The following is a 13,124-nucleotide window of genomic DNA, read 5'->3' on the forward strand; positions in this document are numbered from 1 at the left end:
TACACATCAGACATCCTATAAAAAGAGAATGCTCACTTTTGCCTGCTACTCATTACCTTAGTACTAACCCCTTGCCTTAACCCATCTCTCAAACTCAAACACATTCTGCCTTCCACCCTAGCGGTGCCCCTTTGCTTCGTCATCCCTTGAAATTCTAGCATTTTAATTAATTTGAAATTCCAGCAATTAATGCATAATATTGGTTTCCTGACTTTGGTTTGGGGATGATCCCATTTATGTGGGGTCTCCCCCTGGTTATACTGCTCTAACCAAACTTGGGCAAACAACCTTCCCAGAGGTTGAATGGCTCTGAGCTTCCTGTTAATGATAACAAAATCAATGAAGTTTGCTGAGCACTTCCTCTGGTCCAGGAACTGTGCTCATAAATTATTTGCACATAAATTTATTATTTTTAAAAATAAATTTATTTATTTATTTTTGGCTGTGTTGGGTCTTTGTTGCTGCACGCGGGCTTTCTCTAGTTGCAGCGAGCGGGGGCTACGCTTTGTTGTGGTGCGCGGACTTCTCATGGTGGTGGCTTCTCTTGTTGCGGAGCACAGGCTCTAGGCGCGTGGGCTTCAGTAGTTGTGGCACGTGGGCTCAGTAGTTGTGGCTTGCAGGCTCTAGAGCGCAGGCTCAGTAGTTGTGTGCATGGGCTTAGTTGCTCCGCGGCATGTGGGATCTTCCCGGACCGGGGCTTGAACCCATGCCCCCTGCATCAGCAGGTGGATTCTTAACCACTGCAGCACCAGGGAAGTCCTGCATATAAATTTATGAGTTCTAGAGATTATTTTACTTAATCCTGGCAAAAATCCCAGGAAGTTGATATATTATCAAGGACATTGTTACAGATAAGGAAACTGAGCCTCAGAGAGTTTAGACCACTTGCCCAAGGCCACACAGGATCCACTGTTGTGAAGCTGGGCTTCAGATTTTTCTGGCTCCAAAACTTGTGCCTTCATCATAATGCTGTGCCACTCTGTGGGCAGGATCTGGACAGTTCTTAGTGAATCATTTCAACTGTAGGTTCAAAACAACAAGATTAAAGAGGTGTATCAGTCAAGGATGGTCAGGGGAGCTGAGCCACCATGAGTGGTACAGCGTAAGGGACATATTGTAGGAATCAGACCTTCCACAATTGTGAGAGGAGCTGGGGAGGTGAGGACCAGAGGAATCACCGACCAGTTGATCTGAGAAGTCGGGAACATCCAGTTGCTAACAGAGGGCCGTGAGGGGGAGCTTGTACAGTTGTGTGTGGCCCCCGCCTCTGTGAATCAGCAGGTAAGCTGATGGCAAGATGGTGGGGCTGGGGCTGCTGTTGGTCAGCACGGCCAGCAGGTGGGAAGAAGAGCTGCATGTAGAGCAAAGGAGAAGGAGGATGTACCTGCACCCATTAGGCATCTTTGTGACCATCCATCACTGCATGCGACTGTGATGTCCTTTGGAGAACAGTGGCTGCGGCTTCCCATCCGCTTTCCCAGTCTCATTCATGTTCCTCTGTTGGCCAGCTCTATCCTGGAACCGTGCAGGGATGGGGATTCTGGGAGACACAGCTCCCACAGTAACCAGGTAGAACAGCATAGCACAAAGGTTATTCAAGAAGGTCAACAGAAGGCAAGGATTGGATGTGTAGCCAAGGGCCTTGCGATGGTTAATTTTATGTGTCAATTTGATAGGGCCCAGATATTTGGGCAAAGATTATTCTGGGTGTGTCTGTGTGAGTGTTTTTGGATGTGATTAGCATTTGAATGAGTACACCGAGCAAAAGTAGACTGCCCTCATCCAGAGAGTTGAAGATCTGCCTGACTATTGAGCTGGGACACCAGTCTTTTCCTGTCTTCAGACATTGAAACATCAGCTCTTTTTGTGTCTCGAGCTTGCTGGCTCTTGGACTGAAACTACACCATCGCTGTTGACTTTCCTGGGTCTCCAGCTTGCCAACTGCACATCTTAGGACTTCTCAGCCTCCATAATTGTGTGAACCAGTTTCTTAGAGTAAATCTCTTTCTCTCTATATGTACATTCTGTTGGTTCTGTTTCTCTGGAGAACCCGGACTAATGCAGCTCTAGATTTCCCTCTCCAAGTGAAAAATCTACTGAAGTCCTGGGAAGAACTTGTGTACTGTTGGTTTGGAGTTAAGAGCTAAAAGGTCAAAGTGTTCTGCTGTGAAACCTTGCTGGTAGTTTAGTAATTTGGATAAAGGATCTTTTAAATGGATGGAATTTTCCTTGCAGAACACGCTAATGTCTTTGGAAGTTTGAAGCAGCGTCTCTTCGCTTCTTTAGAGCGTTGAGTGACTGCTGAAGCTTGATGCTGACTTGGGGATTGGTTTTCCTCCCTGTTGTTTCTGTGTAGAGCGAGGTCAGACCCAGCACTCTTTTGATGATGTTATCACATCAACAAACTTTATCACGTAACTTAAAAAAAAAATCCTTGCTTTAAAACCATGCTACTTCTGTTTTACTGTCACTCTGCTAAATCCCCAAATCACAGTCTTTGAGAACTGGAGGAAATTGTGGAGATAATCTGGCCTGATTTTTCCCAAATTATGTTCCATAAAACATATATTCCTAAATGTTCATAGGTGGTCCTTGAAAAAAGGAATTCAATGACCAAGTAGGTTTGAAAAGGCTGCATACATTCTTTCCCTTTTGGAGAATCCAAATGCACTTTAATAAAGTTTGAGATGCCTCTTAGACTTGAAATGGATGTACCAAGTAGGCAGTTGGTAGATAGGTTTGGATTTCAGGGCCAAGGTTGGAGTTGGATATATAGATTTGGAAGGTAACACGTTTCAAACCATGGGAGCAGGGAATTCCCTGGTGGCCCAACTCTGCGCTTCCACTGCAGGGAGCATGGGTTTAATCCCTGGTTGGGGAACTAAGATCCTGCAAGCCACATGGCATGGCCAAAAAAACAAAAATGAAAACAAAACAAAAAACAAAAAACAAGCAAACAAAAAAAACATGGGAGCAGATGAGATGATGAGGGAGAGTTTAGAAGGAATTAGTGTGTGAGGGCTGCAAGTGCTGCAGCTCTCTTGTGACCATGAGGGAAAGACCTGGGAATGGAGCCAAGACCCAGAAGATGGCATTGCTGAGGCAAGTGACCGAGAGAAACTTGGTCAAAAGTTGAGCTACTAAAGCTGATTTTACCGTTGGACTTTTCAGCAATAATACCAGTAAGTTCTTTTTGAACTTCAGTGTTTATGTCATTTCTTATGGAAAGAGTCCTGACTAGTATGACATCTCCCAAATCCTTTTGCACACTTATCTCTATCTGTCTGTGTTTCCCCACCTCCTTCCCTGTCATGGAGGAGAAGCAGCTGACCCTAAGATGCCAGAATTCACCAGTCACCCCTATCCTGAGGAGCAAAGGGGAAGGCCCTCAATCAGTGTCTATTGTCGACATTTCAGGCAAGAGTGGAGGAATTAGTTAAGAATGGGATAAAACGGTTAAGGATTTTATTTTTATTTTTGGATTGTTAGCAACCAACCCAAACTGACTCTGGCTAACTTAAGCCAAAATGGGATTTTATTGGGAGGATCACAGGTTTTCCTCACAGCATCAAAGAGAGAGCTGAACAAGCTGAACAGCAAACCTGGGGAAGGGGAGGGACCAGAGCTACCCTGGGGAGCCTCAGCAGGATGGCATCACCATCCTCTCTGGGCCGCCCATCCATTGATGTGGTACCGCTCCAAGGCCTGCGCTCTCTGGTTCAAGCTTGAAACAACTGGGGGAGAGAAGATGCTTGTGGGGAGAGAGCCTGAGGCAAGATGAAGCCTCCCGGCCTGGTCCCTAGAAGCCCACCCAGCACATCTGAGAGGCTTGGCAACATGCCAGTAGATGTCTGCAGTGACCTCTCTGAGGACGGAGCCATTCCTGGGCTTTTCCAAGACGCCCGAGGCCTACAAGGGATTAAGAGCAACCTCGGCAGGCCTTCACTGCTCGTACGGCTCAGTGAGGGTGCCGGGGAAGGGCTTCCTTGGTGCTTTGGCTTTCAGGCCTCACACTGTCTCAGACTCTGCCCATCACTGGTTTCTCTGACTTCTTTAATCTTTACTCTTCCCCCCTTAGCCTATGCTCTTCATCTTTGGGAAACTTTTCTTTCACTCTACTCTTTTCCCTCCTCCAAGCTCCCCAGTTGCTGTAGACTGAATGTTTGTGCCCCCCCCACCCCAAATTCTTATGTTGAAACCTAATCCCCAGTGTGATGGCATTTAGAGGTCTTTGGGAGATTATTAGGTCATGAGGGTGGAGCCCTCATGAATGGGATTAGTGTCCTTATGAAAGAGACTCCAGGGAGATCTCCTGCCCCCTCCACCATGAGAGTTTATAGTGAAAAGACACCTAGCTCTCTGTGGGCTCTCACCAGACACCAAATCTGCTGACACCTTGATCTTGGATTTCCCAGCCTCCAGAACTGTGAGAAATATATTTTTGTTGTTTATAAGCCACCCAGTCTATGGTATTTTGTATAGCAGCCTGAATGGACTAAGACACCACACTTTAAAAAAATGATTCTTATTAAAAAAAAAATCATCATTATTAAAAAAGTTATTCAAGCAGTACCAAAGATTTTTCAGTGAAAAGTAAGTTTTTTTTATTTTCTTCCACCCTGGACTTTATGTCTCTTGCCAGAGGCAGTGATTATTATCAGTCTCCTGAGTATCTTTCCAGATGTAGTGTATGTTTATATCTCTATATATAGACCCTACATATTTTATTTTGTAAACACAGGAGAGAAGATTATAAACACACTGTTCAGTACCTTGTGTCTTCCACTTGGTGATGTATTGTTCATATCAGAGCACGTTGGTCTCATTCTTTTTGATGGCTGTGTCGTATTCTACAGTGGATTCCCCACTGATGGTCAGGCTCTTGTGAATACAAATGATGTTGCAGTGCATGTCCTTCTACATGGGACTTCAGGCACCTGAGCCAGTACATCTGTCAGAAACAGTAGTGCTTTCTTTTCCAAGAGATATCGAAGCTCAGTTCTGGTTTCCACCAGACTTCCCAGGCGTGGCCCACCTTGGCCACCTCCTCTTTCTCTCCACTCCTTAAATACCTACAATATGCCCACTGACATACTCAAAGGCCACCAATGACCCCCTTCCTTAGTGCACCACCTCTGACTTTTCTGCAGAATTTGACCCCACTTCCTATCCTTTCCTGAAGCTCTCCTTGCTTGGCTGATAGGAGGGGTAATCTTTGTCCTTGCCTATCTCTAATCATGCTTTTCCTGTGTCCTTTCCTGTCTCCCAAAGGTCACCATTTGGCAGGAGCCTGAGGGCGTGGGACCTGCTGGGCCAGCCCTTTCAGCTCCTGGTTGTCCCACCCAGGGTGTCACACCTGTTGACCTCACTGCCTGGACCCTAGAGGAATGTAAGATTTTGATTTATTTCTCAGTATGGTTAGAAACAAATGCATGTGATTCCATTTATGTAAAAAGGAAAATACACCTCCCTATCTATCTATTTATCTGTCTATCTATCCCTCCATCCACCTACAGAAATCCTCCCAGGAGTTGGCCAAATAGAACACATTGGCAATAGCACAGAGAACTCTACTCAATACTCTGTAATAACCTTTATGGGAAAAGAATCTGAAAAAGAATAGATACAAGTATATGTATAACTAAATCACTTTGCTGTACACCTGAAACCAACACAACATTGTAAATCAACTATACTGTAATATAAAATAAAATAAAAATTAAAAAAAAAAAAGAACACATTGGCAGGCCTGTTTGCAAACTCTGTGTGATACACCAAAATACTAACAGTGATTACTTCTGGACGCTATGATTGCGGATAATTTTTCTACATGCTCAACTGTTGTTTTTCTAAAATTTCAACAATGGAACATAGATATTAATAATATATTAATAGTCATATATTATTATTATGTCCCAAACCTATCTTTCCCCCAACCCTCTTGCCAATTTAACTTTTACCCTAGAAATCCCTGTTTGTCGGAATTCTGGGATTCTTCCTAGGTTTAAAACCTGGTAGGCATGCTTCATATTCCTTCCCTCTCATATTCTATCTTCCTACTACACTTTGTGGTTATTCGAGTGAATTTCTATCTCCTCTGTTAGATTTTTAGTTCTTGAGGGACACAGACCTTGTCTTATCTCTCTCCCTGGGGCCCATCACACAGCACAGCTCACAAACAGATGCTCCAAAAATGGTTACTGAACCTTCTGCTTGATGCCTCAGGCTTGTCGACATCCTGCAACTGTCACCTGCCTGAGAAATTTCCTCTATAAATAAGCAGTTTCTGTTTCAGGTATAAACCATAGCCCTTGCTACATACGCTCCATCTCTTACCCCACCCGGGCCTCAAACTTAGAAACTGGAATTAGTGTTGGTATTCAAATCCTTAGCCACGGTAAAAGGAGTCAGCCCCCATAAGAACCAAGTCATTGATGTGAAGTTCTTTTTTTCCCTCAACATTCCAGTAGCTGTCATTACATTTGCTGGGGAATTCTCGACGAGATTTTACTTGTCCTCCCATGCTGTTCTTTCTGTGGTTTCCTTGTTTCTTTTTGCGATCCCGTTCCAGATGGCTCAACAGTGCTTCCAAAATGAATATTTTGACAGATTGCTGAATGCTTGCAAACCGTGTCACCTTCGATGCCCTAATACCCCTCCTCTAATATGTCAGCGTTATTGTAATACAAGTAAGTAATACTGCTCGAACAATTCCTCATTGGTGTGACGTCTTCTCTCTCTGTATTGACTTTATTCAAAGAAGAAATATTATGGGGAAGGTGGTGAGATTTTCTGGATCAAAAAGAGGAAGAAAATTAGGCAACATTTAAATGCCAACAGGAACGAACAATTATTCAGAACTGAACTCAATTTTATTCTGCAATCTTAACAGCAGAGATTTTTTTATCAGCTCTCCTAGTTAAGTATTGTTTAGAATTTAAAAGTCAATGCTGAGGAATTAGGGGAATTGGACGGCAAATAATCTTTACTTGATGTGGATATGATGTTATCAGTTCATTATCTCTCTGACATTCTTTTAATTCAGTGAAAGGAACAAATGCAATTCTCTGGACCTGTTTGGGCCTCAGCTTGATAGTTTCTTTGACAGTTTTCGTGTTGATGTTCTTGCTCAGGAAGATGAGCTCCGAGCCATTAAAGGATGAATTTAAAAACACAGGTTGGTTTGATGGTTGATCTTTGAAATCTGTTTCCAAGAGGTGGCTATGATGAATTTCAGTTCCTTTTCTTTTTTCATGTTGAGTGTCTCATCCGGTAAGGGCCCTTTTGAGTGTGTTAGATGACAGGTTAAATGAACTCTTGGAAGAAGCGAGCTTTCTTTTCAATGTTTACACCTTCTTTGCTGATGTCCTACAATGTCAGCCTTCCCCAACCTTTTTTCTAATTACTCTTTTGAAGTACTGAGGCTTCCTTGGGAAACATCCATCTCTTTGACAAAGTTAGCACATTGATTAAACGTCATGCTATCAGAAAAGCTAGCCAGGTTTGGTACTATTGGGAAAAGTATATTTGGCAAGATCCATGGCCATATTTTCATACAAATATAAGTGTTGTTTGCTTGGGTGAACATTTTACTGTGAAAAATGCTAGAAATGAATACCAGTTGCTCCTGGATTATTTAAGCAATCATCTCAAAGATTTTTATCTTTATTAAGCAGTAGAGAACCAGTCCCAGAGAAGTGAATGTTCTACTTAAAGGCTTTGTAAGATCAAAATATTTCAGCACCTTTGCCCATGATCTAACTCCCGAACACTTTGCAGCCATTGCCCTATTTCTTTTGCATGTATTTTCCGTGCATAATCTGTAAAGCATCCACCTCATTTGCTTTCTAGTGCAGTAAAGGGAGGGAGATGGCTATTCCATATGATTTACTCATTTCTCTTTTTTTGCCTGGGGTCTGAGAGACAGGTGGGGAGTGACTTTAGTGTGACGTTTTGGAAGATGGAGTTACACTGCAGAAGGCTGAGGAAGTAGTAAACGTGCCTTCATAGACATATATGGGGATGTAGCGGAGACTCCTTCCTTCTGTGAGCATGACAGATTCATTTAAAAAAAAAAAGTAATCTGCCACAAAATGCTCTGTAAGAGAAGCATCTTTACTGTGAATTCTAAAGTGTCACCCAACACTGATTTTGGTGTGCTGTAACATATGGTAATTTGTCAGTTCACGTGTGTAAAAAGGCTCAGTACCTTAATGCATCCAAGGGCCAAGTGGGTGAGAAACGAATGTAGTGGGCTGCTTGAGGCTTCGGCGATAGGGGAGCCCGTGCCCTGCTTGAAGGAGACAGGTGCTATTGACTCCCAATTGTTTCCGTGTAGGAATGTTGGCTCCTAGTGGCCACATTTTGTTTTCTTAAAAAAAAAAAAAAAAAAAGAGGCCAGTTGTCTAGATTTGTATGTAAAATCTCTTGCTTTTCAAATGTGGGCCAATGTAAAACAGACAAGCAAACACTTAAAAACACTGTACGCCCTAAACCAAGCATGTCTTTGAACCCAGTGTGGCCCATGGTCTGTCGGTTCATGATTTCTAGTGTAGGACCCACTTATTTGTTCTGTGGGAAGAGACACATCTCATGATGCTTTGATCCCGGATGTGTGCTGCTAAGTCTGGCACAACCATGCGCCCTGAAAAGTTTAGGTTAACGGTTCTGTTTCTGCATAATCAGGATCGGCTCTCCAGAAGGAAGCTAACGCAGACCTGTATGAGAGCGACAATGGCGGGACTGGTGTGGAAACTCTTCTTTCGAGAGGCCTTGGGTACACAGTGGAAGAATGTACGTGTGAAGACTGTGTCAGGAGCAAACCAAAGGTCGATTCTGACCATTTCTTTCCACTCCCAGCCATGGAGGAAGGTGCAACCATTCTTGTTACCACGAAAACAAACGACTACTGCAACAGCCTGCTAGCTGCCTCCAGTGTCACGGGGACGGAGAAATCAATTTTCCCAGCTAATTAACCATTTCGATGGTATAGAGCTACTTGGAAAATCTTTTGTCAGAAGAAAAGGATGATGTATGAGATCTTTTTAGGATGATTGTACTTATCAGTGGATGATATGGCTTTTTGTTCTCTAATTCTGGAAAATCTTTGTTAGGTATATTTTTCTACCTTACTGTTGGGAGCTTAGCGGTGGAAACTTCCTTGGTTTCATGATTAAATTGACTCACTGAAAAAAAAAAAGCACTGCAATGTGTAGATTCCATAGTCACACATTTCTGTGGCTAGACCACTTCTCTCCTATACACGCACACATACATTTCAGGACAGACTGGATTTCTTTTTATTGTTAAAGGAAAGCAAGGTTATCCTATATACTTTCTTTTTTTTTTTACCTATTCTTTGTTTTTAATTACAGGGTAACACAGTAAACTCCAACACAAAGGTGGGGATGGGGGAGTGCAAAAGGAATAAAGAAAGCAGAACCAGTATTTCACAAGAGCATCGAGCCAGCGATGAAGTAGCAGCTAATGCTTTGCAGAGTCTCGAGGGTAGAATTCGCTCAAGGTGCTCTGAGGGATTCTCTTCAGCATTTCTTTGGGGAAGATTCGGAGCAGTTGCCAGCCAATGTCCAAAGTCTCATAGACAGTGCGGTTTTCATAAGGACCCTGAGCAGTGAAGTTCCTCTCAAACTTCTGCAGAAATTCCAAGTAAAGCAGATCATCTGAGGTAAGGGCTTCTTCTCCAACTACGGCTTTCATGGCCTGCACATCCTTACCAATAGCATAGCATGCATACAGCTGGTTAGATACATTGGCATGATCCTTTCTGGTCATACCTTCTCCAATAGCAGACTTCATTAACTGAGACAACGAGGGCAGCACATTAATAGGCGGGTAAATCTGTCTGTTGTGTAGCTGTCTGTCCACATAGATCTGCCCCTCTGTAATATATCCAGTCAAGTCAGGGATGGGGTGAGTGATATCATCGTTAGGCATGGTGAGAATAGGAATTTGAGTAATAGAGCCATTTCTACCTTCCACTCTACCAGCACGTTCATATATTGTGGCTAAATCTGTATACATGTAACCTGGGAAACCTCGTCGACCAGGAACCTCTTCCCTGGCTGCTCAAACCTCTCGAAGTGCTTCAGCATAAGAACTCATGTCTGTTAGGATAACCAATACATGTTTCTCACACTGATAGGCCAAGGAACTCGGCCGTGGTTAGAGCCAAGCGAGGAGTGATAATTCGCTCAATAGTTGGGTCGTTAGCCAAGTTCAAAAAGAGGCAGACGTTGTCCATTGAGCCATTTTCTTCAAAGTCAGATTTGAAGAACCGGGCAGTTTCCATGTTTACACCCATAGCAGCAAATACAATCACAAAATTTTCCTCACTGTAGTCCACTACATCTTTGGATTTTTTTACCAAACCAGCCTGGCGACAGATTTGAGCTGCAATCTCATTGTTCGGTAAGCCAGCAGCAGAGAAGATAGGAATTTTCTGCCCCCTAGCAATACTGTTCATGCCGTCTATGGCCAAAATGCCGGTCTGAATCATCTCCTCTGGATAGATCCGACACTGAGGATGGATTGGCTGGCCCACGATATCAAGGAAGTCTTCAGCCAGTACAACAGGACCTCTGTCGATGGGTTTTCCTGATCCATTGAATACCCGACCAAGCATATCCTCAGACACTGGCGTTCGGAGAATATCCCCAGTAAACTCACAGGATGTCTTCTTGGCATCTATACCTGAAGTCCCTTCAAATACCTGAACCACTGCTTTGGAACCACTAACTTCTAGAACTTGCCCACTCCTCTTCGTGCCATCAGGTGGTGTTAAGTGCACAATCTCAGCATATCTGGGAAACATAAAGAAGGCTCAGAAATTCCTGGGTGGGTCCAAGGGAGGCAGAAGGTGGCTGTGGGGTCAGCTGGTGGCCACAATGATCACATGGTTCCATCTGATGGGTTTGCAGCTCGATGTGGAATAGTGAATAAAAGGGTCAGTTCATCCTCAGGGTTCCTAGACTTGACTCTCGAGCATCCTATGTACTTTCTATCTACAGGAGAAGCCTAGAGCCAGCCACACTAATTCAGTGTGCAGTGCATGGCCAGTTCCTGACCTTGTGAGCTTTCAGCTTCATGGAGGCATCAGGCATTATTATAATCACATAAATAAACGTGTAGTTGCAAACTGTGATAAATGGGTACTAGGTATCATTTTTGCACCTACATGCAGGTAATAATAATGACAGCTAGCATTTATTTACCCTTACTAATGTGCTAGGGGTTGTTCCAAGTGCTTTACCTGTACTAACTCATTTAATATATACAACAAACCACAAGGTACGTGGATCATTATTATCTGCATGTTACAGATGATGACAGAAACTAAGTCAGAGCAAGATTACATAGCCGGTAAATGGCAGGGCCAGATTTAAACCCAGACATTCTGATCTATTCCCTTTTCCCTCTTCACATCAATTTAATTCTATTTCTGAGTTTCCCCATCTCTTTGGGCTAAAATCTTAGTCATTATTGGGAGAGGGTTGCCTTCCCTGGGTTGTGCAAAGGTCCTGAGGTGCTACGGAAGGGGCTGTGCAATAGGCAGTGCCCTCTGGTAATCTGTTGACTTTGATCATTGTTAAGATGCCCACTGGCACCACAGCAGAGACCCTGAAGGTCTTGGGGCTTTGTGGCTTTTGTGTCAGGTTTTGGGTATGGAGAAACTTGGTGGGAACTTTTTACCCACTCAGGGCCCATCATGGCTCCATTCCAGGCCTTTGAGGGCCATAGGAGACAACGCAGTACAGTGGTGAAGGCACTGGCTCTTGGAGTTTGACTCCAGGCTCTGTTACTAGGAAGTTATAGACATTGGGTGACTGTGAGAAAGTTACTTAACCACTCTATGCCTCAGTTTCCCCATCTGTAAAATGGGGATAATAATAGTATCTATTTATAATGTTGTTTTAAGGATTAAATGAAAATATACACACACATACATTTATTATTTATTTATTCCCATGAAAAGTTTCTGGTTCATGTTAAGTACTTTGTGTTAGTTACGTTGCCATCATGGTTTTTATTAGTGCTTTGAGGTCTAGTCTCTTTGAGGGCAGGCACACACTCCTTTTCTGTTATATGGCCTGGGAATATTCCTCCTAGTTTTTCACAGGCCTTCTTCCTTCTCCCCTCACCCCCCTCAATGAGTTTAGATTTTTTCAAAAGCCCAGAAGAGCTGCTGACATCAGGCTTCTGATTCTTGGTCCTCCAGTACCAGGCTAAATCTCGGGAGGAAGGAATTACAATACTTAAAGGGGGGTGGCTGGTGGTGGAAAATGTAAAGCACACTCTACGAGTTCAATAACCTATACCATCTCAAGTGCCATGAAGAAAGGGTACAGGGCGCTAGGAGAAGGTATAACACGTATCCTCATGACAATTCCATGAAGCAAGTATGTGATGTCTCACCAAAAGTTACAGAGGCAGACAGACCTAAACTAGGCTTTCTGTGGGGGAGAGGAGGGATTCAGACACACTGACTCTTTAACTAGAATAACAAATTAGCAACAACTACAAAGTACAATTTTGAAAATGGGAAAAACAACCCCACCAACAAAACACACAAGTATTTTCATTTTTACATTCTATCATAGTCCCTGCACATGACTGTATTTTGACTTTTGACACAATTGTAATCATGGTGTACAGACCATTTTGCATGGGGCTTTTTTTTTTTCTAAACCGTGTGGCATGTGGGATCTTACCAGTTCCCTGACCAGGGATCAAACCCATGCCCCCTGCAGTGGAAGCATGTAGGCTTAACCACTGGACCACGGGGGAATTCCCTGAATGGGGCTTTTTTTTTTTAACTTATTCTGTTATCACTGGCTTTTCCTTGCATTTCCATAACCTTTATAATTAGCACTTTCAACTACGAGATTCTTTGTGAGGTGGGCCATGATTTGCTTAGCTATTCTTCTGTAACCTGGCTTTGGTGCTTTTCACTTTTTCTCTATTATAAGTAATGCTGCAGAGCATCCTTCTCCAAAGATCTCTCGATCTCTGCTGAATCCAAAAGGTAAATTCCCAGGGGCCAGAGAGTATGTGTTGAGAGGCAATGTAGTAGGAAGACCATGGGGATGTGGGTCACGCAGAACTCG

General features: G+C 43.4%; 1 protein-coding gene and 1 pseudogene across 1 annotated transcript; one reads left to right on the top strand and one right to left on the bottom strand.

Moving 5' to 3' along the window:
- Positions 1-5,304: 5,304 nt before the first annotated feature.
- TNFRSF17 (TNF receptor superfamily member 17) lies at positions 5,305-8,975 on the top strand. The gene is made up of 4 exons (XM_068524627.1): positions 5,305-5,389; positions 6,572-6,689; positions 7,046-7,177; positions 8,686-8,975. Exons 2-4 carry the CDS (start codon positions 6,572-6,574, stop codon positions 8,973-8,975), a joined length of 540 nt encoding a protein of 179 aa, XP_068380728.1. The 5' UTR covers positions 5,305-5,389.
- A 409-nt stretch (positions 8,976-9,384) lies between these two features.
- LOC137778430 (V-type proton ATPase subunit B, brain isoform pseudogene) lies at positions 9,385-10,996 on the bottom strand (annotated as a pseudogene).
- Positions 10,997-13,124: the final 2,128 nt, after the last annotated feature.

Source organism: Eschrichtius robustus, chromosome 16 (genome assembly GCF_028021215.1).
Source record: "Eschrichtius robustus isolate mEscRob2 chromosome 16, mEscRob2.pri, whole genome shotgun sequence".
Classification (NCBI taxonomy): Eukaryota; Metazoa; Chordata; class Mammalia; order Artiodactyla; family Eschrichtiidae; genus Eschrichtius; species Eschrichtius robustus.

Bases quoted from the DNA above. Each gene is read 5' to 3' on its own strand.
- TNFRSF17 (XM_068524627.1), top strand. From the start codon at position 6,572: ATGGCTCAACAGTGCTTCCAAAATGAATATTTTGACAGATTGCTGAAT. The intron at 6,690-7,045 runs GTAAGTAATACT...CTTTTAATTCAG, and splicing joins TCAGCGTTATTGTAATACAA to TGAAAGGAACAAATGCAATT. The intron at 7,178-8,685 runs GTTGGTTTGATG...CTGCATAATCAG, and splicing joins GGATGAATTTAAAAACACAG to GATCGGCTCTCCAGAAGGAA.